The following is a 27975-nucleotide window of genomic DNA, read 5'->3' as shown; positions in this document are numbered from 1 at the left end:
CCTTATTCATATGTTAATAGTCTCAAATGCAAAGCCTTTTTTGGATGTAGATAGTGTTTTTAGTATTATCTGAAAATTTGCTGGTGTCAAATACAAAGTTATTCCAATCAATCCACATTTTTCATTTTATTGTCAGCCTCAATGCAAATAATCTTTCAAATGGGATTCAAAAATATATTTCTATTAATTTATTCTAGGTTCTATGTACAAAACAATGTACACATTGTCTTGGGGATGTAAGATGAAGAAGGGCTATAACGGGCAGGTGATCTGGTTCAGGAAAGGCAGAAGTGGTTCTCCTCCTCCGGCTCGGTCCTCTAGTTTGTCACACAGTACTTCCAGAAGCACGCTGTCCAGGGAAAGAAGACCAACAACAGGGACAATATTCACGCTTCTCTGCATCAGACTTTGGTCCCTTCTTCATCACATCCTGTTCTTATCCGGTTAGACTATGATAACCCCATTCTACTGTAAATGGGACCAATCCTTGGTTAAACATCCCTTTCATATTGGCAAACAATTCATTGCATTACAAATAAGCCAGCTCAAATACAAGCGAATGCCCATGATGCATATGACATGTGCTTTTTTTTTTGTATTGTATTGTTTTGAATAAACGCCTGATCTTGTGAACATAGGAGTGGCACACACTCGCTCCAGAACAGACTTACTCACCTCTCTTGTTGGTTTTCGGCAAGCTCTGCTCTGACCGGAGGAAACCCTGCGAGCGAAGCTTGTCGGCTGCTGCGAGCTTCAACACCACTTCCTTCAGCTCATCCACCTGATAGGCACAGCCAAGATACTTTCAATGACACATCCAGCCATAACACACACACTGTTCAGATACCACAGAACAGTCGCACACACTTACCATGTTGACAAAATTATCCTGTTTTGCTGAATCTTTAGCTCCTTGGAGAAAACAAAGATGTACCTTAAGATGTGCCACATCATTTACGTAGGTAATAATAAAATAAATTAAAATAAAATGGCATGCGACTCATTCTCCTCACCTTTACTCCAGGTGCCCCGGGCTCTGTCTCGCTGCAGTAGGAGTGGGTACAGATTCTTCACCTCTCTCTGCTCACTCAGATCAGCGTTTTCTCCATCCTCCACTTCTGCTACCAACTTCTGGATCAGATCTGAGGAGACAAGAGGGCTCTCTTTGTTAAGCCTGCACCAGTGTGGTGTTAGAAGTACCGCACAGCACTGTCTCATAAAAGCATAATCTCCTTAACTGTGAAGGTGAGTCAGAAATATAATAAGTCAGAAATATAAAAACAGGAGGAAAAACCAATGCAATAAAAGCAATAGCTCTTGCCTCAGTTTTAACATTTTCTTTTCTAATTTCAAAAATGTATTCATAATTTCATTCGCAAAAGAAAAAGAAGCACCTTCTTAGGCATTGCAGTACACCAAAGAATGATGCATCACATTACAACAAGCGAGCAAAAATGTAATAAATACATAAAAAGCATGCAATATTAATAACGAAGAGCCCGGAGGCTTTTGCCTACCTGCCTGGGGTTCCAAGCTAGAATCTGGGTAGAGAGGTAACGCATGCGTCCGTCTCCCAGAGCAAAACACAGCAAAGATGTAGAACAGTGCAAAGGGCAGCATACTGGCAATATCAACAGAGACTCAGGTCTAAACTACCCTGGCCTTAGAGAGAACTTCACTTTTATATCTTTCTTGGCTATCCATCATGACCGGATCAATACATTATCATGTCAGTCTTCAGTGTTAATGGTTTTGACGTGATGGCAAAAGTCGTCATAGACCCAATTCAGGGGACCCTGTCAATTCAAGCCCAGCCTATCTCTGCTTGTACAGAGCGGACCTGACAAATGTTTACTCTTCAGCAGCAATCAGTGGCTCAGCCAGATTCTTTATGTCTGACACCATTTTTTGTGCAATGGCTGTTCATCCTATCACACACAACATGGCGACATGTATCACTCTTCGGATCTCAGCCCTTGTGGACACACATGCTCTTTAGAAATGTAGCGCAACCTATCTGTGTCTACATTGTTCTGTTTGGTGACCATCACTGGACCAGTGTCATGCAAATCACTCACCGGATTGGCATATGATACCCTTCATCAGTCCTTCTCCATATCCCCCAAAAAGGACATAATCACTGGGTTTAACAAAAAATAAAGAAATACCCATGTCTACTTCTTTATAAGATTCTGTGCTACTGAAAATGTTAATGTATCATTTGTCTTTTCACTGCAAACTAATTCATGTCACATCCCCAATGTTTTAGGCATATTTTCTACCACTTTTAATTACAAGGGACATATAGCACAGTAATACCCTTTTGCTTGTAAAAACACAACGGGGCAAAACAAAGCAGCATTTCCTGGCGATGTGCCATCACTTGGTTTTAAAGGTCTTGCAGGGCGCTTTGTCAAAGTGAAAGGTAGCTAATAAACTGGAGAGGAGTATCATCAATGTTCTAAGTGATTGATAAGGGTGTCAACAGGTTTTTGAAATGGGTATGACAAATAAAAGTCCAGTCATACCTGTACATCATCTTCTCATTCTTGAATGACAGTGTGTTGCCATGGAAGGGGCTCAAACTTAACTGGGGTTAGTGAGTTGAGTGTTGTGAGCTCCTTGTCAGTAAAGACAGGCCTATTATAACTAGAAATGGTGCTCAGAGCACAGACCTCCACCTCTGAATGCATTTTGTGGCTCTGTGCGTGCCAAAATTGAATGGGTTTTAAACTGGTCCATGTTACACCTCTTCACCAGTTTCATGAAAAGCGGTCTGGTAATATTTGAGTAACCCTAGTCCAAAAAAATGAATGGATGTGATGGCCGGCACGGCCGTATTTGGCGGCTTGTGGACCCGCCCTGTGATTTGGATAAGCTCCAGAATTGAATGGGTTGTTATGGTGCGTTCGTTTATAACTGGGAGGTGGCAAATTGCGACTTGCTACTAGGAATGATTAAATAAAACACCGCATGAACTCGCACTTCCTCGTCGCAAATTCGGATATGTTTCTCAGCCCCCAGTTGCTCGAATGCACTAGATATAACTAGGTAACTGTGATATAATGGTATATAGATATAACTAGGTAACTGTGATATAATGGTATATAGATATAACTAGGTAACTGTGATATAATGGTATATAGCTCGAATGCACACAGGTCGGAGGTAGGTATTTTGCCACTTGCGACTTGCCACCTCCGACCACAAACGAATGCACCATTAGTTGACCCATACTACACCCCTCCACTGAATTTCATGAAAACCAGTCTGGTAGTTTGAGCGTAAACCTGGTCTAGTTGCTGTAACTATCAGTTTGTGTCAAAAGAAGGTGTGATTGTGGAGGAGGGACTGGAGCTGACCTGCTTCTCCACGGAGGTTGGGGTGACATTCATGGGATGATTTATGTCCGTTGACATACCTGAACATACCCTGAGACCAGCCTAATTTGTTCTGTGTTTGATGCTTTTATAAAGCCTAATTATATATGAATGCATTTCGATGTCTTATTTTGCAAAATTGCAAAAGAGAACGTCTCAGCTTCTTGTCGAGATAACCATTGGTCACGTGATATAACAACCCGGAAGCTCCTGGTGTTTTTAGCTGCTCTGCTTCACAGCTAACCTAACCAGTATAGTCCACATCACATCCGCACACCTGACACTAGCCGAGACGAGCAGGATCAACAACAGGGGAGAAGGAAATCTCCAGCAGCTTTCTATTTTGGTAATCAGTTTATCGATCACTTCCCTTGCTATTAAGTCGGAGTTTGTCAGATTGTCCTATAATCTAGTAAGGACTAGCTCGGTACATCTAATCCAAAACTTGCTAACACGGTGGAGGCATGTAAATATGTGCGTATCAGTTTGTGACTCTCACTAGCTCTCCTGTTGATAAAGTCCAATAAGAAATCTAAAAACTTGTTGGCTACTTTAGGAGTTTTTAACAAATATCTGATCCTTCTTTTCACAGTTGAGTGCTGCCCAAATATGTTAACAGAAGGCAGTTCCTTCATGAAAGGTATGCTCCTGGGGGGGCTCTTCTGTTTGGTGTTGTCCCTGCTGGGGAGTTTCAGTCCAGTGGCGCAGTCCAACCCTGAGGACCACCACCACCACCACGTCATGGCTCCCAGCAAGGAGGAGCTGAAGCGCTTGTCAGAGGGCCAGATGGTTGAGCTGACCCACCAGGTGCGGGTGTATTGCATCATTATAGTGCAGCCCAAGGTCCTGGTTTACTGGGCCACTGTCAAAGACACGTGGAGCAAACATTGTGACCAGGCTGTGTTCTACACCTCTGAATCGTCAAAGGCGCTGGAGGCAGTGGACCTCAACGAACAAGACGAGTGGGCAAGGCTGCGCAAGGCCCTCGTGCACGCTTTCGAGAACGCCGGGGACCTCCGCTGGTTCTTTGTGGCGCAGCCCACCACTTTCGCAATCATTGAGAACCTGAAATACCTGGTCTTGGCCAAGGATCCCAGCGAACCTTTCTACATCGGCCACGCCATGAAGTCAGGAGAGCTGGAGTATGTGGAGTATAAGAGTGGGATCGTTCTCAGCTACGAGGCCCTGAAGAGGCTGGTGGAGGTGTTCAAGGATGAGGAGAAGTGTCCGGAGCGGGGGAGAGCCCTGTGGAAGTTGAGCGAGGAGAAACAGCTGGCCGTCTGTCTGAAGTACACGGGGGTGTTTGCGGAGAACGGAGAGGATGCGCAGGGCAAGGGTCTGTTCAACACCAAGAGTGCGGGTACCCTCATTTCAGAGAGCTTGTCCAGAAACCCCTCAGATGTGTTGGAGGGCTGCTGCTCTGACTTGGCAGTTACATTTAGCGGGATGTCACCTACCCAAATGCAAGTCATGATGTTTGGTGTTTACAGAATGCGTCCTTATGGGCACAACTTCCATGACTCACTGATATTCCTACCCCCTGAGGGCTCAGATAATGACTGATTGCTGGGCTTGTTTTATTATTTTTTTTTAATGTATTTTATGTATTTTTTTACCTCGGAAATTTGCACTCGGCACATCAATATGCATTTGTGTTCATAGGTACAGGCTGTAGTGTGTATGAAGTAATCTTATGTTTGATCAGTCTTCATGGGTATTTGAATTTTTATCTCACCAACTTTGAAGTTTTATGGCATCAAATACAGTAATTTTTGGCATATTGGGGGTGATTTTACAAAGGGATATATATGTTTGAGATGTGAATGTGAAGGAAGTGTGAATGTAACCTCTACCAGTTGGGTGTGGTTAAAGATAACTATATGGAATGTGAATAATAACATAGTTATGTTTTAATAAATAAAATGCTAATATTAATACAGGGGAATAGTGTGAACTGCATACTGAATGTCATAGCCTGAATTCCATATTGTCCAGCTTTACATACTCACACAAGGAATGTGGGGAAAGAGGTGGTTCACATCTGAACCAGTATGGCCACTAGTTGGTACAAGGAGCCTCTATAGCTTAGCCTATATTTTTTTCTCTTAGGTGTGGATGAGAGAAGGTACTATCTGGAAATAAAAGAAGGGATGGACTTCATGAGGAAGTCAAGTTGAGCTCATGTAGGTGTGTGTGTCCCAGTGTTCACAGAATATAGAATTCTGCATGAGTGCTCGACTCGAGTGCTGTCGTTGGGCTTCATAGACATGGGTGAGCGGACCGGACAGCTGTCATTCATACAGTGAGTATACACATGCTTCTGTTGTCAGAGCAAACAACTTTAATGCAGGATTTTATGAGTGCACAAACTGGGGATTGATTCAAAGCCTTGAGCTAGTTACACAGCTAAGTCCATCAGTGTAAACAACTGACTGGTAGCCTACGGTAGGCCTCACGGTCAAGAGCTCCACATTGTCCAGAGGGGTACCGACATCACTTATACGTCTTCATGTGCCACAGTCCGTCGTTGAGATAATGAACATTTTCGATTCCGATTCCCTTGTTGACCTTCTCTCTGTTCACAAAATGGAAATGAGCATTAGCGATAGCTGCAACACATGCACTGTCCCCTTTTACACATATTTTGTGAAAATAATAGAATTGGATCCTTACATGCTTTCTGCAGACATCTTCATAACCCCGACACAAAGTGCATGTTGCTTGCCCTCTGCCATGATGGCCTGCGGTCAGTCATTAAGAAAACAATCCGCTTAAACCAGGTACATAGAAAAATATAGTTGTGTATCAACGAGATAAATATGTATATAATAAAAATGGCAAAAATGCATACATACATGAATGGTTAACATACATTAGCAAGGTCATATGGGTTTAAGGATACGACTACTGTGTCTGTGGCAGCTGGGTAGAGTTTGGCGCCAGGCGAAGTCAAACCAGGACACATGATATTGGCTCCGCTTAGGACAAACTTGATGGCCCCTTTGTCTACTTGCTGATGTGGGAGAATAAATGGATCTGAGAAACAAGCATGAGAAAGATTACCTACAGGTGCAAATTATTCATATGTCAGTAGGCTACATGGATTGAATTCAGACAAGAGATAATTGTAATCATCTTACACTTATGCAGTAGTCTGAGGGTTGGGTAGAATGGCCCTTCTCTTTGTCTGAAGAAGAGCAGTTCTCCATTCACTGTCAGGATTTCAATATGTTCATGGCTGCAGGTTGGGTGGCAAAAAAACAACATGTACCAGGATATTAGCCTTGTGAGGCCACCCTAATCTAGTGAGCTCACATTCAGTTTCTCTCTGCAGATCAGTCTGGACTTCCCCCCATCTCCAACGATTCTCCAATTATGTTTTGACCAGGGCTGTTTTGACTAGCGCTACGATGAACGCCGTAGCTTACGATGAACGTAGCGCTACGATGCCTCTGGGAAACGCAGCCCAGGCCAATCAGGGACTGTGTTTTGACTGCTGTTCTGCCCCAGATGGTTACGTTGCCCCAGTAGAACGTAACCCCTGAGTGGTTCCCATAGCAAAACAGTCTCCTGAAGCAACGAGTAGTAACGTTAACATTAATAGAATAAACACAGCCATAAGTACAGTATTGCAGAAATAGACTTAATGATTAAAATTAAACAGGAGTATGCAAGATGCATGAGTTTCTAAGAGGAAAAAAAAACGTTTTTGCCATTCTTCCGACTGGATTTGGCAAAAGTTTTGTTAAGCTGATTGGCAGAAGGAGTTAGTCTGTCAAGGCAAGTACTCCCACACACAATAATGGTTTGAGATAGGGGGAAGGCCAAACTGGTCTGCGGAGAGAAACAATGTGATCAGGATGGTCTCACAAGGCTACCAGGACATACCACCAAGTATGACACGCTGTTGAAAATGGAGAGAACAGTTTATTACCATCTCACAATTTTGACTGGGTCCTTTTTGGGCATGATGTGGTTGAGCCATGACTCTATATCTGGGAACTGATCCAACAGTTGGTTCTTGATTCCCTTGATTACTGAAGTCTTCAGCTGAATGCAATTGGAAACATTTTCCTTCTCATCAAATCTGAAAAAGAGAGAAAAAAAACACCACATTAGAGGAGGCTATAGGTTCACATTCATCCACACAATTTATCATAGTACCGTTTCATTCAAAACAGAAGACTATTCCCCCAGTTCCAGACAGAATTAGCTGCAGGTATTTCAGACCACTTGACAAGATAGTAGCCAACGTTAGCTCACTTCAACTTGGTAACGTTAGTTAATGGTGCGTTCGTTTGTGGTCGGAGGTGGCAAGTCGCAAGTGGCAAAATACCCACCTCCGACCTGTGTGCATTCGAGCTATATACCATTATATCACAGTTACCTAGTTATATCTATATACCATTATATCACAGTTACCTAGTTATATCTATATACCATTATATCAGTTACCTAGTTATATCTATATACCATTATATCACAGTTACCTAGTTATATCTATATACCATTATATCACAGTTACCTAGTTATATCTATATACCATTATATCACAGTTACCTAGTTATATCTATATACCATTATATCACAGTTACCTAGTTATATCTATATACCATTATATCACAGTTACCTAGTTATATCTATATACCATTATATCACAGTTACCTAGTTATATCTAGTGCATTCGAGCAACTGGGGGCTGAGAAACATATCCGAATTTGCGACGAGGAAGTGCGAGCTCATGAGGTGTTTTATTTAATCATTCCTAGTAGCAAGTCGTAATTTACCACCTCCCAGTTATAAACGAACGCACCATAAATATCGCGGAATATTAACTTAGCTAGTCTAGCAACAATATGTAGCTAGTTAGCTTGCATTGCATACAGTTGGTTTACAATTCATGCCTTAGTAATGTAAACGGTAGCTATACTTTAATAATATAGCAGTATGACTAGACATCTGTCAGTCTACCAGGAAGACGAGGAGCTAACCTAGCTAGCATGCTAACGTTAGCTACACTAGTAGTTAGCTCATATTAGACAGCTAGGCAAGGATGAATGAGACAATACCCACTTTTTAAACATCCTCGTTTGTCGCGTTCAGTGTGTTATTCTCACGACTATTCTGTGTATTGTTTGTTTTCCTTAGATATTAACAATTAAACAACACATCTAAGCTAACAAATTCAATGGTCTCCACGTTTGTCTCGCAGTTGATAGCAAGGATACGTTCCATTCTGAATCGTTGCCTCCTTCCTTGTCTTTGCGTGTACCTTGATTCACATACCGGTATCTACAAGAACCAAATAACTGTAACTAAAAAGTAGATGCTAGAATAAACTTTGGATGATTTTATATATATCACTTGCCAAGACAACAAATAATATCCGATCTAAACCGAAAGAGTAAACGAGGTCGTATCGGAGGTAACGACTTTTTGGAGTGGAATGCTGCTGGTATAAACATCGATTTCCGACATCTTTGCGACAGTGTCCGGTAACAGACGGCATAGAGTAGTTTACTGAAAGAAATGTGTTATGGAATGCATCACTTTCATTGTTGTTTTTGTGTCTAACTGTCTTTATGTAGCACCCATAGCATATGTGCTATTATAACAAGTAATACCTATTTGATTCTATCTCAATGAATTAATTCTCAGCGTGCGTTTTGGAGGAGTTAGTAATGGGCAGAGATGTAGGCCTGCTTGAATCCTTTGCCTTTATATGCATTTATCTAAACCGACAATGCATTATTAATTACTAATGAAGTTCCACATATCATGATATCTAGTTATTAAATAAAGACATTTATTGTACAAAATACAACAGGATTAGCAGGATTTGTTTAGTCTGATGTTAGAGTACAACATCGGAATAAAAGATTCAATACATCTCCAGTCTGTATTTCAGCATTGCGCCATCTGGTGGCAAGGTCAAGTATTTGAAGAAAGCTCATGTAAAAAATAAAAAAAAACTGGCGAGATACTTTTGCATGTGGTCTAAAGTACTTCCGGTGGGTCATAGTATCCCTTTATGAAGTTGCGTCTTGATTCTGGGCTTTTCTACTAGTGTTGGATTGTCATGTACAACTTGATATATTGACGACTTTATCAAAAAATGCCAGTCTAAATTGGTCGCTGATCAAGTAAATAACAGTTATACAACGTGGTTAGACGACAGGGGCTAAGAGGAAGCAGTAATCAACCATCTTTCTTCTGCCAGCAATAACAAGAAAGAGAGAGAGGGGTCCAAGTGGAGCTGTATAGTTTGCAATTTATTGTCTCATACTTATGATAGACTAGACGAAACGTTTGGAATCCGGCCCGACAAAGATTTGGAACCCGTCCCGTTCATCCACGGCACACCTGGAGGTTGAGGATCAGAAGACTGGCTAGTAGAATTTGTATTCCCTTTTTTCATGTTTCCAACAGGTTTACCTTCCCCTAACCCCCCACCGCCAACCCAAGAGGCCAGACCAGCTTCTGATGTCAATAACGACAGCAGTATCACGTCTTCGAAGAAGAGGAAATTAAACAGTTCAGAGAGGGAAGACATTGATTCAATCTCTTCATCTCCCAAAACCATTATTTCCTCTTCTTCCTCCTGCTCTTCCACTTCGCAACACATCCAAAAGAAGTTGAGATTCGAAGATTCTGTAGATTTCATTGGTCTTGATGTGAAAATGGCTGAGGAGTCGTCTTCATCTGCATCGTGCTCCAGCAAGACGAAAAGTGTGTTCCTGACTGGTGGGGTTGGACACCATGCAAACGGACTGACGAAAGCTGCAGGCTCCACCACCTTCTCCACTAGCAAACCTGGGGCTGCTAAGAAACTAGTCATCAAGAACTTCAAAGGTAGTTGTCTTATACACTATCCTGTTTACTGTCAAAACGGGATGGGCACAATGTCATGGGTTGATTGTCAAATGATCACAATGGTCAAAAGCTGGGTAAACAAGTGGGATGTGTTTTTAGTTGTTGTAACTTGGGTTTGTAGTTTTGGATTCCTATCACATGCTTTATGGTCATTTGATTTAGATGTCCTTTTCAATATCAATATCAAGACAAAAGATTTCCTAGATTACAGATTATCTTGCATTTTCTGAACAGAAAAGCCGAAATTGCCTGAGAACTATACACAGGAGACCTGGCAAAAACTGAAGGAGGCGGTGGAGGCCATCCAGAACAGCACTTCAATCAAGTACAACCTGGAGGAGCTCTACCAGGTAGGTCAGAACGTAACCCCAATACCCTCTGGTTCTAGTCGGTATGAGAAGGGGTAACCCCAATACCCTCTGGTTGTAGTCGGTATGAGAAGGGGTAACCCCAATACCCTCTGGTTGTAGTCGGTATGAGAAGGGGTAACCCCAATACCCTCTGGTTGTAGTCGGTATGAGAAGGGGTAACCCCAATACCCTCTGGTTCTAGTCGGTATGAGAAGGGGTAACCCCAATACCCTCTGGTTGTAGTCAGTATGAGAAGGGTCTATAGATGAGAAAGGCCTCTCCTGTTATTTTCTCGACCTTTTATTCAAACTGGAAGATGTCGCAGACTAAGAGTTACTGATGTGGTAGTCTCACATAGACCTTTCTCCACACTTAGTCTGGTGCAGCGCCATGGCTGGAGAACGGTCTAGCTGGCCTGCAGCCGATTATCATTCGGAGATAGGGGGAATAAACGCTGTATGTCTTTTAACCATTTACAATCGTCTTGTTTTTTAATCAGTGTCCTTGCAAAATAGTATCGGGGGATTGAATCGTATTGACGCCGCTGTAGTTGAGCGGCGCCAGTGGAAGGGTTATGTTAAAAACATACATCTGTTGAGACAGACTGCTGGTGCGACTGATGACATTCTAGATTATTTTGGCTATAAGAAATTCTATACAGTCAGTCTGTATTAGTCTGGAGATTAATTGAGATGTTTTCTACCTTGTCTTCCAGGCTGTTGAGAACCTTTGCTCCCATAAAATATCTGCCAAGCTCTACAAACAGCTGAGGATGGTGTGTGAAGACCACATCAAGGCACAGATCGATCAGTTTAGAGAATATCCTTTTCTGTGGCTGGTTTACCATCTGGAATAGCTTACAAAAATAACTGATTGTATGGAGCCACCATGCTGTCTGGTTAATATGCTAAATATAAATATGTTATATCTGATTTGCCTTAACTTTATTTTTACGGATGCATTAGACAGTGTGCTTTTCCTGAAGAAAATAGACAAGTGCTGGCAAGATCACTGCAGACAAATGGTATGTCACTACATGCTTTCTGTTCACATTTTATAATTCTAGTATGGCTAAATCCAAATTTGAGATTAGATCAGTCCTTGCACCATCGTCCTATGGCATCAATATATGATTTAAAACATGTATTTGTCTCTGTCTGTTCGTTTGTATTACAGATCATGATCAGAAGTATATTCCTGTTCTTGGACCGCACCTATGTTTTACAAAATTCAATGCTGCCATCGATCTGGTGAGTATTTCCTGTGTTGACTGCACGCTACAGTATGTGTCAGTCAATTCCAACATCAACTGTGTTGTCTTCAGAGGTGATGAGCTAACATAGCCTCTTGTGTCCCAGGGACATGGGGCTGGAGCTGTTCAGGTCCTACATCATCAGTGACCTGAAGGTCCAGAGCAAGACCATCGACGGGATCCTGCTTCTGATCGAGAGAGAGCGCAACGGGGAGGCCATCGACCGCTGCCTGCTGAGGAGCCTACTGAGCATGCTCTCTGACCTGCAGGTACGGCCCCGCCCCCCTCACACATTATTTGTTCCAGTGAGCGTCTCATGATAACGATGCTGTAGTTGTCAAATTAATTCATCTTCGGTACGTTCAATACTTCATACAGAGGGACGTCATCTTCTCTGCTCTGCTCTCAGACTCATAGACAAAAAGTGTTAACAGCCGGGTTATTTGTGGTCAGCGCCTACATCGGGGTTGATGTGCTGTCAGCTCCCACTTGAGAAATGGCTTTAATGACACCAATGTTCTCCCCTACAATGACAGATTTATCAGGACTCCTTTGAGCAGCGGTTTCTGGAGGAGACTAATCGTCTGTACGCTGCCGAGGGACAGAGGCTGATGCAGGAGAGAGAGGTGATTTATTTCCCTGCGCATCGTCTCTCGTCTGCTCCAACCCACACTGACTGCGTCAGGCTTTCTATTGCAATGTTTTTGAGGCAAAGTAATGACACTTTACACACAGATAGTAGAGTTGGGATACCTGTTATTTTATAGAGATCTTCTCGTATTTTATTTGAATTGGGGCACTTTCACACCAACCCTGTATGGTCCATTTTAATCGAACCATGGTTTACTCATCTAGTCAGTTTGTTTGAGAGAGGTGAGACAACGTATTCAATCTCTGGTCTGGACCAAACAATCGATCCATGGTCCTCCGGAAAAGTAGGGACTCCAGTTCCAAGTGAACCATGGTTCGGTTTGCTTTAGGTGAGAACGTAATCAGACTTAATAGAAGACCTACTGTAATATAGGAAGCAAACCCAAATACAGAGCATTGTGCGCTGAAAACGGATGTTGACACTCGTGAAACACTGGCTACTTTTTGCCGTTTTAATTGTTTATTTAATGTTACGTTATGTAATGTTAAATAGCCTACATCACTCATCTACTGTGTAATAAGTACACAGAGAACATATTGAAGGCATCCATTAGACACTCCTTCTCCTGTGGTGTCTCTTGTAAGCGACGTCTCATCTGAATTATGTGCACATACCGTGTTTCCACTGTTCTTATTTGGTTGGAACACCAGATCATAATAACGAAAGCTGTAATCGCAATACTGCTGTTGCTCCATTGTTGTCCGGGACAATGGGATTTTTTGTCCAATTCAAGAGCAAGTTGCTACTTATTGCATTTTGTTTTTCATTAGGTCTGGTTAGTGTTCACACTGTAAACAAATGATGCGTACCGACCGCGTGTCATTTGTGTACGAATGTTGCCTCGCTCAACACAGGACCGTGTCAACACTAACCGGACCTAATGAAAAATGCAATAAATTCAGGTGAATAGGCTTTATGCACAATTCCAGTACTTCCTGAAATTAGACATGCTTCTCTATTTCCTGTCCTACACTATTGGATGAAGTGATTAATCAGGTGTGCCTGACTGCAGCACAATGATCAGGCACACCTGAATAATCATTTCATCTAATAGTGTAAGACAGGAAATAGAGAAGCACGTCTAATTTCAGGAAGTACTGGAGTTGTGCATATAGCCCATTATAGGTGTGTAAACGTTTTCTTTTCAGGTGCCAGAGTATCTCCATCATGTCAACAAGCGCCTGGAAGAGGAGGCTGACAGGGTCATCACATACCTAGACCAGAGCACACAGTCAGTATTGTTTTGTGGACCTCAAAAGTGTTTGTTTTTTTATACCAAACTAAGGAACAAGGTTGGAAACTCCATCTCTCACTTCCTTCCTCTCTTGTCCCAGAAAACCTCTCATAGCCACTGTGGAAAAGCAGCTGCTGGGTGAACATCTCACTGCAACCCTGCAGAAAGGTACATTAGCGATGACGCTGGACTGAAGCATACAATCTCTTCCATCACATGATAATGGGAATACTGCGTGTCTGTGTTTCACTACCATAGACTGACACCTTTTTTTTTGTTAATCTTGTGTTCTTTTAAACCTCCAGGCTTGAATCACCTATTGGATGAGAATCGAATCCAGGACTTGTCCCTGCTGTATCAGCTCTTCAGTCGGGTGCGAGGGGGTGTGCAAGTCCTCCTACAGCACTGGATTGAGTACATCAAGGTAGGCTGGAAATGAGTGGAAATGGCTCATTTCAATGTGAAAACCATGGATTTATAAAGTGAAATGGTAGACACTTGACCAGCACTGTCCTTTCTCTAATGTCATGACGACTATTCAACTCTGCAGGCCTTTGGAAGCACGATCGTCATCAACCCAGAAAAGGACAAGACGATGGTGCAGGAGCTGCTGGATTTCAAAGACAAGGTAGATCACATCATTGACACCTGCTTCATGAAGAACGAGAAGTTTGTCAACGCCATGAAAGAGGCCTTCGAAACCTTCATCAACAAACGGCCAAATAAACCCGCCGAGCTCATAGGTTGGTGCTGCATGTTGATCTCCCCCTTCCCACTTCTACGCATGTGCTATTCTGGCACTGGCTTTCTTTGAAAACATTTGTGTGTTTTGCCCTCCGTTGACTGCTATAAAATTTATATATGCAGTTTTTAATATAACTAATGTAAGAAAAAAATGGGATTTAAGCCTAACCATGTTAATACCTTGTAGCAAAGCACGTGGACTCAAAGCTGAGGGCAGGAAACAAGGAAGCGACCGACGAAGAGTTGGAGAAGATGCTGGACAAGATCATGATCATCTTCAGATTCATCTATGGTAGTACCCTCCCAAACCCATCTGTACTCCTTTGACAGTTGCCTTTTAAGTCATTATAGTTTTCATTTGATTTGTATTATGGATATTAATAATGTTACTTTCTGTTCTTGTTTTGAATAGGGAAAGATGTCTTTGAGGCCTTTTATAAGAAGGACTTGGCCAAGAGGTTGCTTGTGGGAAAGAGTGCCTCTGTCGACGCCGAGAAGTCAATGTTGTCAAAACTCAAACACGGTTAGTGGTTCTGTACACGGACTGCACACAGCTGATGCACAATTCCCAAGTTGATGATGACGGCGAGTTATAACCCTGTCTGTCTTTGTAGAATGTGGAGCAGCTTTCACCAGCAAATTGGAAGGCATGTTCAAGGACATGGAGCTTTCAAAAGACATCATGGTGCAGTTCAAACAGGTAACGGTCCCTGTGAGTAGGAACGAGCAGAAGCAACGATCTCACATGCCATCGTCAAAACCATTCAAAATCATTATGCTGGACTATATCAAACTTTACCATCGAAAATCAGACAGCTGGCCAAATCTGGCACTTTTAATCACAGATTAATGTGTACTGTCCATTCAAGAAACAAAACAAAACACCTTTAAAGTCAACATGTTTTCTTCTTCCTAGTATATGCAGTGTCAAAATATCCCCGGTAACATTGAGCTCACTGTGAATATTCTCACCATGGGTTACTGGCCGACCTATGTGCCAATGGAGGTCCACCTTCCCGCAGAGGTCAGTGCTCTACAAATATTACACCGTGGGTTATTTTTTACACCATGTAATACATTTATACTCATTATAGTTACGTCTCTGCTGCCATTTTCCAGATGGTGAGACTGCAGGAGATCTTCAAGACGTTCTACTTGGGCAAGCATAGTGGGAGGAAACTCCAGTGGCAGTCAACGCTAGGCCATTGTGTTTTGAAAGCTGAATTTAAAGAGGTAGACCTGAATGGTTTAAACTTACACCATAATTGAGTGCCACTTCTTTGTCATGACATAAATGGACCATGTTTTTAAGCACAGCAGTGTAATCCCCGATTCTTACCCTCTTGGTTTTTAAAAAGGGCAAAAAGGAGCTCCAGGTGTCCTTATTCCAAACACTAGTGCTACTGATGTTTAACGAAGGGGAGGAGTTCACCTTGGAGGAGATTAAGCTGGCGACAGGAATCGGTTTGTGTGATCACTTTGCGTCAATTTCATACATTAGTATGATCTGAGATTGGGAAAAGGGTGTACTGATGTGTGTGTGTGTGTGCGTGTGTGTGTGTGTGTGCGTGTAGAGGACAGCGAGCTGAGACGGACTATGCAGTCTGTGGCGTGCGGTAAGGCGCGAGTCCTCACAAAACTCCCAAAAAGCAAAGACGTGGAGGACGGCGACAAATTCTCTTGCAACGACGACTTCAGACACAAGCTCTTCAGGATCAAGATCAACCAGATCCAGATGAAAGAGACGGTAAAGCCTCTGCCTCACCTGATCACGACGTCCCAATCTGAACATGAGATGTTTGGGGTTTATTCTAACGGATGAATTGTCCTCGGCAGGTGGAGGAGCAAGCCAGCACCACAGAAAGAGTCTTCCAAGACAGGCAGTACCAGATAGACGCCGCCATCGTCCGAATCATGAAGATGAGGAAGACCCTGAGCCATAATCTCTTGGTGTCTGAAGTGTACAACCAACTCAAGTTCCCCGTCAAGGTGAGTTTTCTACCCATACATGCAGATTAGACTTTGGAACGAGCTGGCTGTGATGGTGAGATTTCATGTTCATCCCTGTATTAACGCTCCCACCCTCTGTCTCTAGCCTGGTGACCTCAAGAAGAGGATAGAGTCTCTCATTGACAGGGACTATATGGAACGTGACAAGGAAAACCCCAACCAGTACAACTATGTGGCTTAAAGAGAGAGGGAGGAAGAATGAGCGATGGCGGGAGAGAGAGAGAGAGAGAGAGAGAGAGAGTAGCAGGTGGTCCAGTCAGGCTGAAGGCTTTTGAATGCTCGGTCTCAAGTCCTTTGCTCCAGTGGACGTTACCAATACCCTCTACAACCCAGCGACCGACAAGTGAATGGATACTGCTCCACGGGACATTGTCAGGGGTCTTGTTTTCCTGTGGACTGCATGCCCATTAAAAAGAGAATATGGTCCATGTTTCTCCGTGCCGCTATGAGAGAACTGGACTTCCCTGGACAAAAAAGTAGACCCAATGTTGTTCAGTTTGCTCTTTTTTTACTGAGAGGAAAAGTATTTATTTTCAAACTTAGATGTTTGTCCATCAATTGTTTATGCCACTCTGGTCCTTGTTTTCAAGTCACTTTTCTTTCTTTCACTGTGTATTCCACGCCAACTTTCACAAACCTAACATTGCTCTTATCACACAGAGAAAAGAGGAAAAACAATCAAGTTAATCTTGTTTTTCTTCAATGAATGTCAGAACGGATAAAAATTCACAGTAGGATTTTGATTTTGTTGTGTGATTTTTAGTGTCAAATGTGTGGACCTGCAGCAGAGCTGATATTTCTAGAGGCGATGTAGCTCATTATCAGTGGGAGGACTGGTTGGTGATGTGGGGTAATGACAGTGTGTGCCAAAAAAGAGCACTTCTTTTGTCATTGAATTTGTTGATGCTGCTAAACAAACACTTATACCTGTATGCATTTTGTTTTCCATTTCAACTTTGCCCTTTTTTTCTTTTCCTTTTTGTATATATAAGACATTTTAAATACCAACTTTGACAGGCACATTTAGGTAATTTTGCTAATCCTAGTAAGTATCTACTAAAAGCACAGCGACATCAGTCCCTGTTTTTTCTCATGTTCCCAAGTATGGTATAAATTACAAGCATTATCCATAGTAAGCCCTAGGGGCATATCTCAACAGATGAATAAGCTGTTTACCGAGAAATCATGCTTGACTGGACTTTTTGCTCTGTGTCTGAATACGTATGTTTGTTTATTGCTTCAGAATAAAATAATTGTCAGTGTTTCAAAGGTTTTCTCCAATACAACACAGTGCTCTGTTCTATGATGAATTACAATTATGCATAAGCATACAAATCAAAGAAAGAAATGTGAATTCTCTAGCCGACAAAGCCTACTACTATTCATGTCAGGATATATTATATAACATCTATCATGGTTAACTTGTAAAATAGCTGTAGTAGGTCTTCTATGGGATGTATTTTGTTGATATGATACATTTCCTGTCGCACTACTACTATTCATGTCAGGATATATTATATAACATACTTCTATCATGGTTAACTTGTAAAATAGCTGTAGTAGGTCTTCTATGGGATGTATTTTGTTGATATGATACATTTCCTGTCGCACTACTACTATTCATGTCAGGATATATTATATAACATACTTCTCTCATGGTTAACTTGTAAAATAGCTGTAGTAGGTCTTCTATGGGATGTATTTTGTTGATATGATACATTTCCTGTCGCACTACTACTATTCATGTCAGGATATATTATATAACATCTATCATGGTTAACTTGTAAAATAGCTGTAGTAGGTCTTCTATGGGATGTATTTGGTTGATATGATACATTTCCTGTCGCACTACTACTATTCATGTCAGGATATATTATATAACATACTTCTATCATGGTTAACTTGTAAAATAGCTGTAGTAGGTCTTCTATGGGATGTATTTTGTTGATATGATACATTTACTGTCGCACTACTACTATTCATGTCAGGATATATTATATATATATTATATAACATACTTCTATCATGGTTAACTTGTAAATAGCTGTAGTAGGTCTTCTATGGAATGTATTTTGTTGATATGATACATTTCCTGTCGCACTACTACTATTCATGTCAGTATATATTATATATATATTATATAACATACTTCTATCATGGTTAACTTGTAAAATAGCTGTAGTAGGTCTTCTATGGGATGTATTTTGTTGATATGATACATTTACTGTCGCACTACTACTATTCATGTCAGGATATATTATATATATATTATATAACATACTTCTATCATGGTTAACTTGTAAAATAGCTGTAGTAGGTCTTCTATGGGATGTATTTTGTTGATATGATACATTTCCTGTCGCACTACTATTCATGTCAGGATATATTATATAACATACTTCTATCATGGTTAACTTGTAAAATAGCTGTAGTAGGTCTTCTATGGGATGTATTTTGTTGATATGATACATTTCCTGTCGCACTACTACTATTCATGTCAGTATATATTATATATATATTATATAACATACTTCTATCATGGTTAACTTGTAAAATAGCTGTAGTAGGTCTTCTATGGAATGTATTTTGTTGATATGATACATTTCCTGTCGCACTACTACTATTCGTGTCAGTATATATTATATATATATTATATAACATACTTCTATCATGGTTAACTTGTAAAATAGCTGTAGTAGGTCTTCTATGGGATGTATTTTGTTGATATGATACATTTCCTGTCTCTCTACCTGCTGATTTGACAGTAAACCCCACGCTTGTCATATGACTGTTATTTCCTGCTGCTGAGGTTAGCTGGCTCGCTGCGGTCTCTCCTGGCTGATATCTCCCCACGGTCTCTCCTCGCTGATATCTCCCCACTCAACCCGGACCAGACTATCAGAGACTCCAGTCCTGTGTACTTTGAAGCCTGTCTCCTCCCTGCGGTCTCTCCTCGCTGATATCTCCCCTCTCAACCCGGACCAGACGAGACCAAAGAGAGACCAGACTATCAGAGAGACTCCAGTCCTGTGCACTTTGAAGCCTGTCTCCTCCCTGTGAAGTATTTATTCGGACACCAAAACAACCATCTAGAATGTTTCTTTTCGCCTTTTTGATTTTGTCCCTGTCTCTTGGACACGGTATGTATTTTGAAATTAACAAAATAAGTTTGTCAATAGACATCATACATGTTTTGAAACGTAAAGAGAGAGAAGTTTGGTGCTCCGTCACCGGCCTGCCACCTTGGTAGCTAGTAGCTTAGCTTAGTAGCTTAGCTGTTTATTTGTTTGCTACGCCACCAACGTAAGCCAGGTAGTACTATCTTGTCTTTGGCAGCATAGTCCCACAATATCCTCTGCAGTCTGTGCATTTTCAACATTACATTATCGTTGAATATGACATGACGACGGTGTTTTTAGCACACTAACTTAGCTAGCACTAGCTAGCCGTCTCCAGTAGCCGTCATGTTCTTGCGTAACTAGTTAGTTAACTAGTGCTAGCTACGCAGCCAACGTTAGCTAGACAAAGTTAATGAACGTAGCTAGTTAACGTTAGTTAACTTACGCAAGGTACGTTAGTTTAGCTGCTTTGAAATGTGGATATAACCGAGCTAGCTAGTTACGTACTTATTGGTGATAGCAAGTGCTAGCCGCTAAATGGTCGCTAGGTATCGTTACAGCTCAACTCTGCAACAGCAAACTAACCTTATATTATTACTAATACTTATACTATTATCCCCTCTGACATGGAACAAAGTCTCTTGCTATATTTGCTAGCTAGGATTCCCACCATTTGACAGTAATGAATAGTAAACGTACGCTAGCTACGTTACATCATTTCGATGCTGCCAATGTGAGCTCACGTTACGTTAAATTACCAACAACCAATTCGCCATCATCTAATCTGGGCATAATGGTAATATTTGTTTTTTTTGTTGTATATTTATTTATTTAATAATATTTATTATTTTTTATATGTTTTTTTTCAACTCTACAACGCTAGTAACGTAAGATAGCCAGTTAGTCACAGCATTCCCCCCCATTTCGGAAAGCATGTGACAGCAGTGAGTCATCCTGGCACTTTGCGTGACAAGAGGCTGAGGCTGCACTTCACACCCTTTGTTGCTCGAGTTACTTGGCTACCCCCCCCCCTCTGAAAGCAAAATTTAAACATTAGTCAAACTATATGTATGATTTAGATACGCAATATACATAATCAGGAATTAATATCTTCTGCTCTCATGCCATTTACAGAGGCAAGGTTCTTTGTTCTTTAGTTTCAAGTTAACCATGACGCCACTGACTGATTGCCCTTTGCCCTCTGTGTTGGCCCAGTATTAGATAACCAGCGTTCATTGTTCACCATTACCTATATATATGAACAAATGCTGCACCTGTATGCCTATATGATTAGTGGTCGAAGCAATTTGATAATTGATCCCATTATCTTGTGCCTGTATATAGTGCGTACGTGATGAGTATGTCTTGCCCTGCTGGCTGTAGGCTCAATGGCTACCAATGGAATTTTAATAGTACAGTCTGAGTGCTTGACTGCTTTGTAGTAATGATTTTATCCTCTTTTGCTCAATGTGTTCATATTCCTAGAGGATTTTTTTGCTGACGGCCTGCTTAAACTGTATCAAGCAGAGAGGCCGAGTAGGGAGAGTCTGGATTAGACTGTTGTGATTTACCACTTAGCTCCATGATGCGACTGATTGGTAAACCGATTAATGTGAGGTCACTTTAAGGTTCTGCTTTTGAGCTGTTACTTGCTAGGATCTTGCTTTAGGAGGACTGGCTATATGTTATATTATATGCCAGGATGAGTACTAGGCTGTCAAGTAGTATCCTACACTTTCAGGCAGCCTACATCATTTCTCACTCCAAGTTTATCTCTGGGTTTTTCATTCACAGACAATGTGCGTGCAGCTGACCTAGGTTCATCCACTGTGACGGCTCCATCTTCGGTGGACAACACTACTACAGCGGCACCCACCACCACTGTCCCCACAGCGGCACCCACCACCAATGCCACCACGTTGGCACCAACCACCAATGCCACCACGTTGGCACCAACCACCAATGCCACCACGTTGGCACCGGCCACCAATGCCACCACATTGGCACCGACCACCAATGCCACCACGATGGCACCGACCACCAATGCCACCACATTGGCACCGACCACCAATGCCACCACGATGGCACCGACCACCAATGCCACCACTCCAGCCCCTGTCCCCACAACTATTCCCACACCTACTTTGCCCACTCCTGCCACTGGGAAGTACAGCGTCAGTCCAACCGTCAACAGCACCGCCTGCCTGATGGCTAACTTTGGTCTGCGGATTGGCTTCAAGCAAGGAGGAGTATGTACAAGCATAGAGGACCTGGCATTTGATGCATAGTTACTTATTCAATGACAAATTAGATGTGGCATAGAAGTTAGTCTTGAGAAATTGTCTTGGTTATTAAGTGTTGTTATCCTCTACACCTCCCCCTATTAGAAAGACCAGGAGATCAACCTGGACCCCAACGTGACAACTGCTGACGGATTCTGTACGGTCAACAACAGCGTACTTATCCTGAAGTCTGACAAAACCACCATCATGTTCACTTTCAACAATGTAAGTCGATGTGAGCCAGACACCATCAAGAGACCAAGGCCATATTCATCATGGCCATCTACATTTAGTTCTTAGTTTGACAGAACAATGTCTTGTTTATTTTTTGTCAAATTTTCCCTCATGCTCTGTCTGTTCTCTGGTATATTGCAGGATGTCAAGAAATTCCACTTGCACGCTCTGAATGTGACAATCCAACTCAGCGCTGGTAAAGTGATGTACAATCCAGAAAACATACTAATGAAAACCAAGTACTTATTCATTCTTAAAATGTATCTTTCTCTCTTTTTTTCCCCCTTGCCCTGTACCATGTGTAGGAGTGACCTTCACTGCAGCCCAGACCAACCTCACCTTGTGGCAGGCTGCTCTAGGTAGCTCCTACATGTGCAACAAGGAGCAGTCCTACAACATCACTGACGCCCTCGCCCTCCACACGTACGAGCTGCGTGTCCAGCCCTTCAAAGTCACCAAAGGCGAATTCAGCACAGGTGAGCCTCTTATGTCTCATGTCCTAAACCAACCCCTAGCCTCCACTGTTAGATGCACTTCTTCAATAAACCTGAGAGAACTGGATAGGTGTAAGTGACATGTCGATTGCTCTAATCTGGCTCTCTGATGCTGGGTGGATTATCGCCATATTGCTTGTACCTACCCAATGCCCTCAAGTTTATAAGGAGGTAGTAGTCTGTTGGACTTGGTGTCTATGTAAGTATAGATGCTCACTTTTTGGAATAGGAGACGGGTAGGTACCTGTGACTATGCCATGCTTGTTGCATTGTCGTTGCTGCTATTACTGATGAGCCTGATCATGAGACGACCGACCATGTTGACGTTCCATATGTTCATTGATTCTCTCTTTGTCTGCAGCCCATGAATGTTCAATGGATGACATCAGCATCTTAATCCCAATCATTGTTGGCGCTGCTCTGGCTGGCTTGATTCTCATTGTAGTGATTGCTTACGTGATTGGTCGGAGAAAGACCTATGTGGGATATCAGACCCTCTAAAGTGATCTCTTACCATGAATCCAGTACAAGGTTGATCCTTCTGTGTTGGGGGTTCCAGGTCTGGTCCTTTATCTGTCGACTGGAACCTGACTCTAAACTGGAACAGTCTGACTCAGTGTTTTTACTCAGGCAATTTCAGCCTGATGTTTAGGCGCACATGGTAAAATTGGAAGACACAAAAAAGATCCAGGACCATTCTTGAAAGCCCTTGTTGATATTGTGTTTCATTTTCTTTCATTGCTTTTGTGTTTTTGTTTCCTTTCCCTTTTTGTTCACGAACAAGTGCAGGACCATTCTCACCCTCTATTGGACAGTTCTTAAATGATTTTCTCGAATCTCTGAAAGTGGTAGCACCCATTCTATCACTCCCAATTCCCAATCGTTTCAGCATTTTGCTGATTCCTTTTTTAAGGTTTGATAGTGATGGTAGTGTGGGTAGTCCTGAGAGGAGGCTGCGCCTTCATCACGACGGATCCTGCGCTTGTTCTGATCCTTAGACATTCCCTTTGTGTTCCCTTGTATTTTTTATTTAATGTTTTTAGTTCAGCCATTCTTTTCTGGTTTGATTTTTACTCATTATCCCAAGTACCCCACAGTATATTGACAAACCGCTTTTGCTTTCCAGCCAAAAGTAATGCGATTGAGTAGTCTCTCTTACTTGGCTCAGGAACTAATCTTAACAAGCATGGTGCAGGCGTACTGTGCTGCATGGTGCAGGCGTACTGTGCTGCATGGTGCAGGCGTACTGTGCTGCATGGTGCAGGCGTACTGTGCTGCATGGTGCAGGCGTACTGTGCTGCATGGTGCAGGCGTACTGTGCTGCATGGTGCAGGCGTACTGTGCTGCATGGTGCAGGCGTACTGTGCTGCATGGCGCTCCTTGATCTCAGCCAGGAAACGTGTTTGAAATGTTTGGTCAGAACTACATTAGGTTCGTTCCCTGCCTGCAGTGCAGGTGTCATTAGTAGGATTGGATTCTTTCAGTCACAAGCCCAGTTTATGTTTGGTTGCAACCAGTCTTTCTGTGACGTATCCTCTGTTTTGTCCTCTGACTCTCAATGACACATTTTGTGAAACATTATTTTGTATTTGAAAGATTGAGTATGTTGAAGACAAACCAGAAAAGAAAGAAATGACTAGCTTCTTGTTATTCCATGTTGGCATTAGGTTTAAAAAGGGATAGCCCTTTAGTGTAGTTTACTTTCATTGAAAGTACGTTCTTCCCAGATGAAATGAATGGACTTTACATGTAAATGCACTAAAGTGCTCTGTAACTTTGACATGAATTAAAACTTTACTGCATTTCTTACACCTGTGTATAGCCTTACTGTAGTCAGGGTCCGGAAAGCTGCCGGTTAGAATGGGGAAGGTGAACCTCTTTTTTTTGCACCAATAGAATTTCTGTTTTAGTGGGGGTGACTGCCCTCAGGATGTGCATGTGTATATTTTTGTAATGTCAGAAGCCAGTTGATGAATTGGTATTTGCTGTGTATTATTGCTTTGTTGAGGTGCAGTGCTCAGCCCAACACATTTGTTTGGCTTCTTGAATTGCAGTTGATCAATCATTCTTAAACCCATTAATTTTTTTCCCAGATGCAGCATATGTGAATAATGTATTTTTCTCTTGTCAAAGATGATTAATTCTTCTCAGTTCAGCACAATTGTTAATTTGTCAACTTCAGTGAAAATCATGTTTGTGTTATGATGATTTGGAGCTTTGCAGCATCTGTACAAAATCATAGATATTATCTGCATCCAATGTCAGCCATTACTTTCAATTTCAGTAGTGATTGATAATCATGACAACGATGTGCCTTGCTCAGTGAAGCTCCTAGAAATGCTTTGTTTGTGCTCAATTACATCAATAATTTGGCTCCTATCTCCCTAGTCTCAAGTTTAGTAAAGGGAATCTGCTGCAAATCCATCCTCCTAAAAGTAAAATCTGTTTATTGATGTCAACACATTAAAGTTGATTTGATTTCCATTTTATACACTTTTATTAGTTGCAATAAATGGGATTGAAAATAAGTATGTGTATGCAATTGATGTGGAGTTGTGGGCCATTTTAATATTTTAAAATGATGGAAATAAAAGTGTTGCTGGTCCTTGACACTTGAGTAAATGCTTCTTTGTTTCCTCCCAGCTGTTCTTGACTGCATTGGTATTTTATTTCTGGGGATGGTGTTTCTCTAAGTATACAGTAATTGACCATGCGATGCATTAACCATTTTAATGTTTGACTTTCCTCCCCCTACCACCTCTCTTCTCTTTCCTCCCTCCAGCGGAGGACTGCGCTCAGAGCTTCCTAGTTCCCATAGCAGTCGGAGTTGCCCTGGCCGTTCTCATTCTCATTGTCCTATTGGCCTATATCATTGGAAGAAAGAGAAATCAAGCCTCTGGCTATCAGTCATTCTAAGCCCCTCCTTACCGATATTCTCAACTGGATGTTGTAGATCACCTGATCAATTTTAACAGTAATTTATTTTGCCTAATTGTGAAATTCACAAGATGCTCAGTCTGCCTCTTATTGTGAAATTATGATATTTTAAGTATTACATATTAACTGCTGATTATTTTAAAGAGAATTCATGCATCAAAGTTGATGTTTAGTCAAAATTGCTTGCCAGTTGAGGTGATTGCTCCTGAATTAGCATTGGAAGAGCCTTACGCATGATACTAGTTCAACGACTGATCTAATCATTTGTTCCTACAGCACTGCATGGAGAGGACTAGGCTTTATATGTTCTGATTTCCTAATTCTCTCTTAATCATGTAACATTAGGCGTGTTGTCCGTCCCCCTTTCCACTCCAAACCTTCACTTTTTTTCCTGCTGACTGACATCTTACCTGATGCCTCTCTCTTGTCTCCTCTCTGTCAGCTGAGGAATGCTTCCTGGACTCTGATTTCACCTTTCTGGTACCCATTGCAGTGGGCGTGGCCCTCAGCTTCCTAATCATCCTTGTGCTTATTTCTTACCTGATTGGCCGGAGGAAGAGTCGCACCGGCTACCAGTCCGTATAATCCAGCCCAGCTGCTTCTGCTTCTCACCCCCTCAGACCTCCCCCCCCTACCAACTGACCTCCCTACCACCCTCCTCACCACCCGCACCCACCTCTCTCTCACCTTCCTGCCCCTCAACGCTTCCAAGGCATCGAAATTATCGCTTTTCGTCTCAAGGTGTCCTCTCCTTGAGGTTAGGTCAGCTGAGTTCTTCTTGTACAGTTTGAATGGTAACTACCAACTACCCAACACTAATTTTGTAAACTGACTGTTGCTATTTTGACCCAAATGACTGAAATCAAGCCACAAAACTGTCAGAGTGGTCAGTGGTATTGCACCAGGTCTGTTTGGATGTCAATTGCATGGGATATCATGGCGTCAACAACGCATCTGTTTGTTTGTTTTTCTACACAGAGAGGGTAGAAAAGTTCCCAAGAGGCTATTTATTTTCTCTCTATTCTGTTGTGTGTTGTGTTATATATATGTTAATGTGTAAATTACTATTGTAAAGAATGATTGAAGCTGATGTTTGATGACTAGGGACTTGATCCACTTACACCCTATGAATGTATTGAAAGCTAAAAGAAATCCATAGCCATCGTTATCCATCACATAACCATATCCGATATTGTAACTACTTGCAGAATAATCCCTATACAGATTGAATGTTTAGATTCTTCAGTGTTAATGTTTCTCCTGCACTAACTGGTGTTTGTTTTGTAGTACAATGAAAGGGACACTAACAAGACACTGTCCAACCAGGGACACTAACGAGACACTGTCCAACCAGGGACACTAACAAGACACTGTCCAACCAGCATTTGGAGCAGTAGAGGTTAAAAGTGATTTTGCTGTTTATATTCCTTTCATTAATGTTAAAAGCCCCCCCCCCCCCTCAGGGAAGTTAGGAGGAAGTCTTCCTCAAAAAAAGAACTTGATGGTTTCAAAGATAATACAGATAGAGATTGATTTAATGACCAAAGCTTGGATGGAGAGGAAACCCCCTCTTTAAGTTCAAAAGTGGCCTGAGCCTTGGCTTTGAAGGGAATTAAATGTCATTGTTGGACCAGATATTATGGTTTGGCTCCTTGCTGTTCTTTGATCATGATCGTCATTGGCTTGTATTTCAGTTCTGCACCAATACATATGAACACAGGATGATTTGCCCCCAACTGTTTTGTGCCTTTTTGTTGCACTTCTATTTTGGTCATGAATTGAGCCCGTCTTCATGAGATGAAGGATATGATGCAGATCTAGGCTTGTTGAACTTCAGTTGGGAAATTTTCAAATAAAGTTGCTTTCCTGTTTTCTACCCCCTTGGTGCGTCATGTGCTCTGCTTTATTGTGTTGTAAACCTGGTACCAGTTGTAAAAACACTTACTGGTTGTCTTGTGAGTTACTGCAATGCCCAGGATTAGGATTTAGACTTTAGTCAGGAACATGGCTTTATAATCAAATGCCATTCATAGAGCATGACTGTCACCCTTTGCTATGGATGCAATCTCCACTGGCATGTGGCATGGTCACCTTATAAGATCCTTTGGGTCGAGGCCTAGAGAGATTCATTTTATTACTGGGAACAATAGATATGTATGCAGATAATCTCTGATGGGCCATTTGGACATTTGTTTTGGTTTCTAGGTTGTGAAGCCATCCAAAGCATTCAAATATAAAGGGTTTGATCCGATATAAATAAGTACACAATGGCTTCAAAACATCGCTGTTACTAAGCAGTAGCTCACTAGTACTGTAAATGCCACCGGTCACTGAACAGTTGCTGGGTCTTAATGGATCCTATAGCCACAGCGTCAAAGGATGTTCTCTGGTAGGACTGCTCAGTCCTGTTTCAT

The 27975-nt window shown here is 41.9% G+C and overlaps 5 protein-coding genes across 9 annotated transcripts; 3 read left to right on the top strand and 2 right to left on the bottom strand.

The window, feature by feature from the left end:
- Positions 1-317: 317 nt before the first annotated feature.
- urp1 (urotensin-related peptide 1) lies at positions 318-1620 on the bottom strand (the record flags this gene model as incomplete). Its single annotated transcript, XM_084459587.1, has 5 exons — positions 318-349; positions 676-781; positions 872-912; positions 1014-1142; positions 1518-1620. The coding sequence occupies 5 exons, from the start codon at positions 1618-1620 to the stop codon at positions 318-320; spliced, it is 411 nt and encodes a 136-aa protein (XP_084315713.1).
- A 2028-nt stretch (positions 1621-3648) lies between these two features.
- Positions 3649-5309, top strand: c1galt1c1 (C1GALT1-specific chaperone 1). The gene is made up of 2 exons (XM_084459406.1): positions 3649-3726; positions 3973-5309. Exon 2 carries the CDS (start codon positions 3990-3992, stop codon positions 4941-4943), a length of 954 nt encoding a protein of 317 aa, XP_084315532.1. The 5' UTR covers positions 3649-3726; positions 3973-3989; the 3' UTR covers positions 4944-5309.
- A 422-nt stretch (positions 5310-5731) lies between these two features.
- mcts1 (MCTS1 re-initiation and release factor) lies at positions 5732-8598 on the bottom strand. Its single transcript, XM_084459625.1, has 6 exons — positions 8454-8598; positions 7315-7467; positions 6521-6618; positions 6283-6416; positions 6054-6121; positions 5732-5955 (listed from the first exon to the last, which is right to left on the bottom strand). The coding sequence occupies exons 1-6, from the start codon at positions 8462-8464 to the stop codon at positions 5874-5876; spliced, it is 546 nt and encodes a 181-aa protein (XP_084315751.1). The 5' UTR covers positions 8465-8598; the 3' UTR covers positions 5732-5873.
- Positions 8599-9537: 939 nt separating this feature from the next.
- On the top strand, positions 9538-17676 carry cul4b (cullin 4B). 3 transcript variants are annotated; one of them, XM_084459384.1, is made up of 20 exons: positions 9538-10232; positions 10488-10603; positions 11319-11422; positions 11558-11627; positions 11780-11853; positions 11962-12124; positions 12392-12481; positions 13656-13738; positions 13842-13909; positions 14047-14165; positions 14292-14484; positions 14673-14777; positions 14898-15008; positions 15100-15185; positions 15411-15509; positions 15605-15718; positions 15844-15949; positions 16060-16232; positions 16322-16474; positions 16581-17676. In XM_084459384.1, exons 1-20 carry the CDS (start codon positions 9797-9799, stop codon positions 16674-16676), a joined length of 2559 nt encoding a protein of 852 aa, XP_084315510.1. In that variant the 5' UTR covers positions 9538-9796; the 3' UTR covers positions 16677-17676. The 3 variants fall into 3 exon arrangements, with proteins under 3 accessions (XP_084315510.1, XP_084315509.1, XP_084315508.1); XM_084459383.1 differs by having other exon boundaries at positions 15402-15509; XM_084459382.1 differs by having other exon boundaries at positions 15100-15197; positions 15402-15509.
- A 1677-nt stretch (positions 17677-19353) lies between these two features.
- On the top strand, positions 19354-26147 carry lamp2 (lysosomal-associated membrane protein 2). 3 transcript variants are annotated; one of them, XR_014631070.1, is made up of 7 exons: positions 19354-19635; positions 21409-21863; positions 22002-22121; positions 22272-22326; positions 22436-22606; positions 22986-23888; positions 23981-25234. XR_014631070.1 is itself a non-coding variant. In XM_084459501.1 (6 exons), the coding sequence occupies exons 1-6, from the start codon at positions 19590-19592 to the stop codon at positions 25538-25540; spliced, it is 981 nt and encodes a 326-aa protein (XP_084315627.1). In that variant the 5' UTR covers positions 19354-19589; the 3' UTR covers positions 25541-26147. The 3 variants fall into 3 exon arrangements, 2 of the variants coding, with proteins under 2 accessions (XP_084315627.1, XP_084315626.1); XM_084459501.1 differs by lacking the exons at positions 22986-23888; positions 23981-25234 and adding an exon at positions 25407-26147; XM_084459500.1 differs by having other exon boundaries at positions 22986-25234.
- The last annotated feature ends 1828 nt before the right edge of the window (positions 26148-27975 follow it).

The sequence above is a fragment of the Borostomias antarcticus genome, assembly GCF_949987555.1.
Source record: "Borostomias antarcticus genome assembly, chromosome: 28".
In the NCBI taxonomy this organism is placed as follows: Eukaryota; Metazoa; Chordata; class Actinopteri; order Stomiiformes; family Stomiidae; genus Borostomias; species Borostomias antarcticus.
Note: the sequence above shows the minus strand (reverse complement) of the source record. Positions and strands in the feature narration are given on the sequence as shown.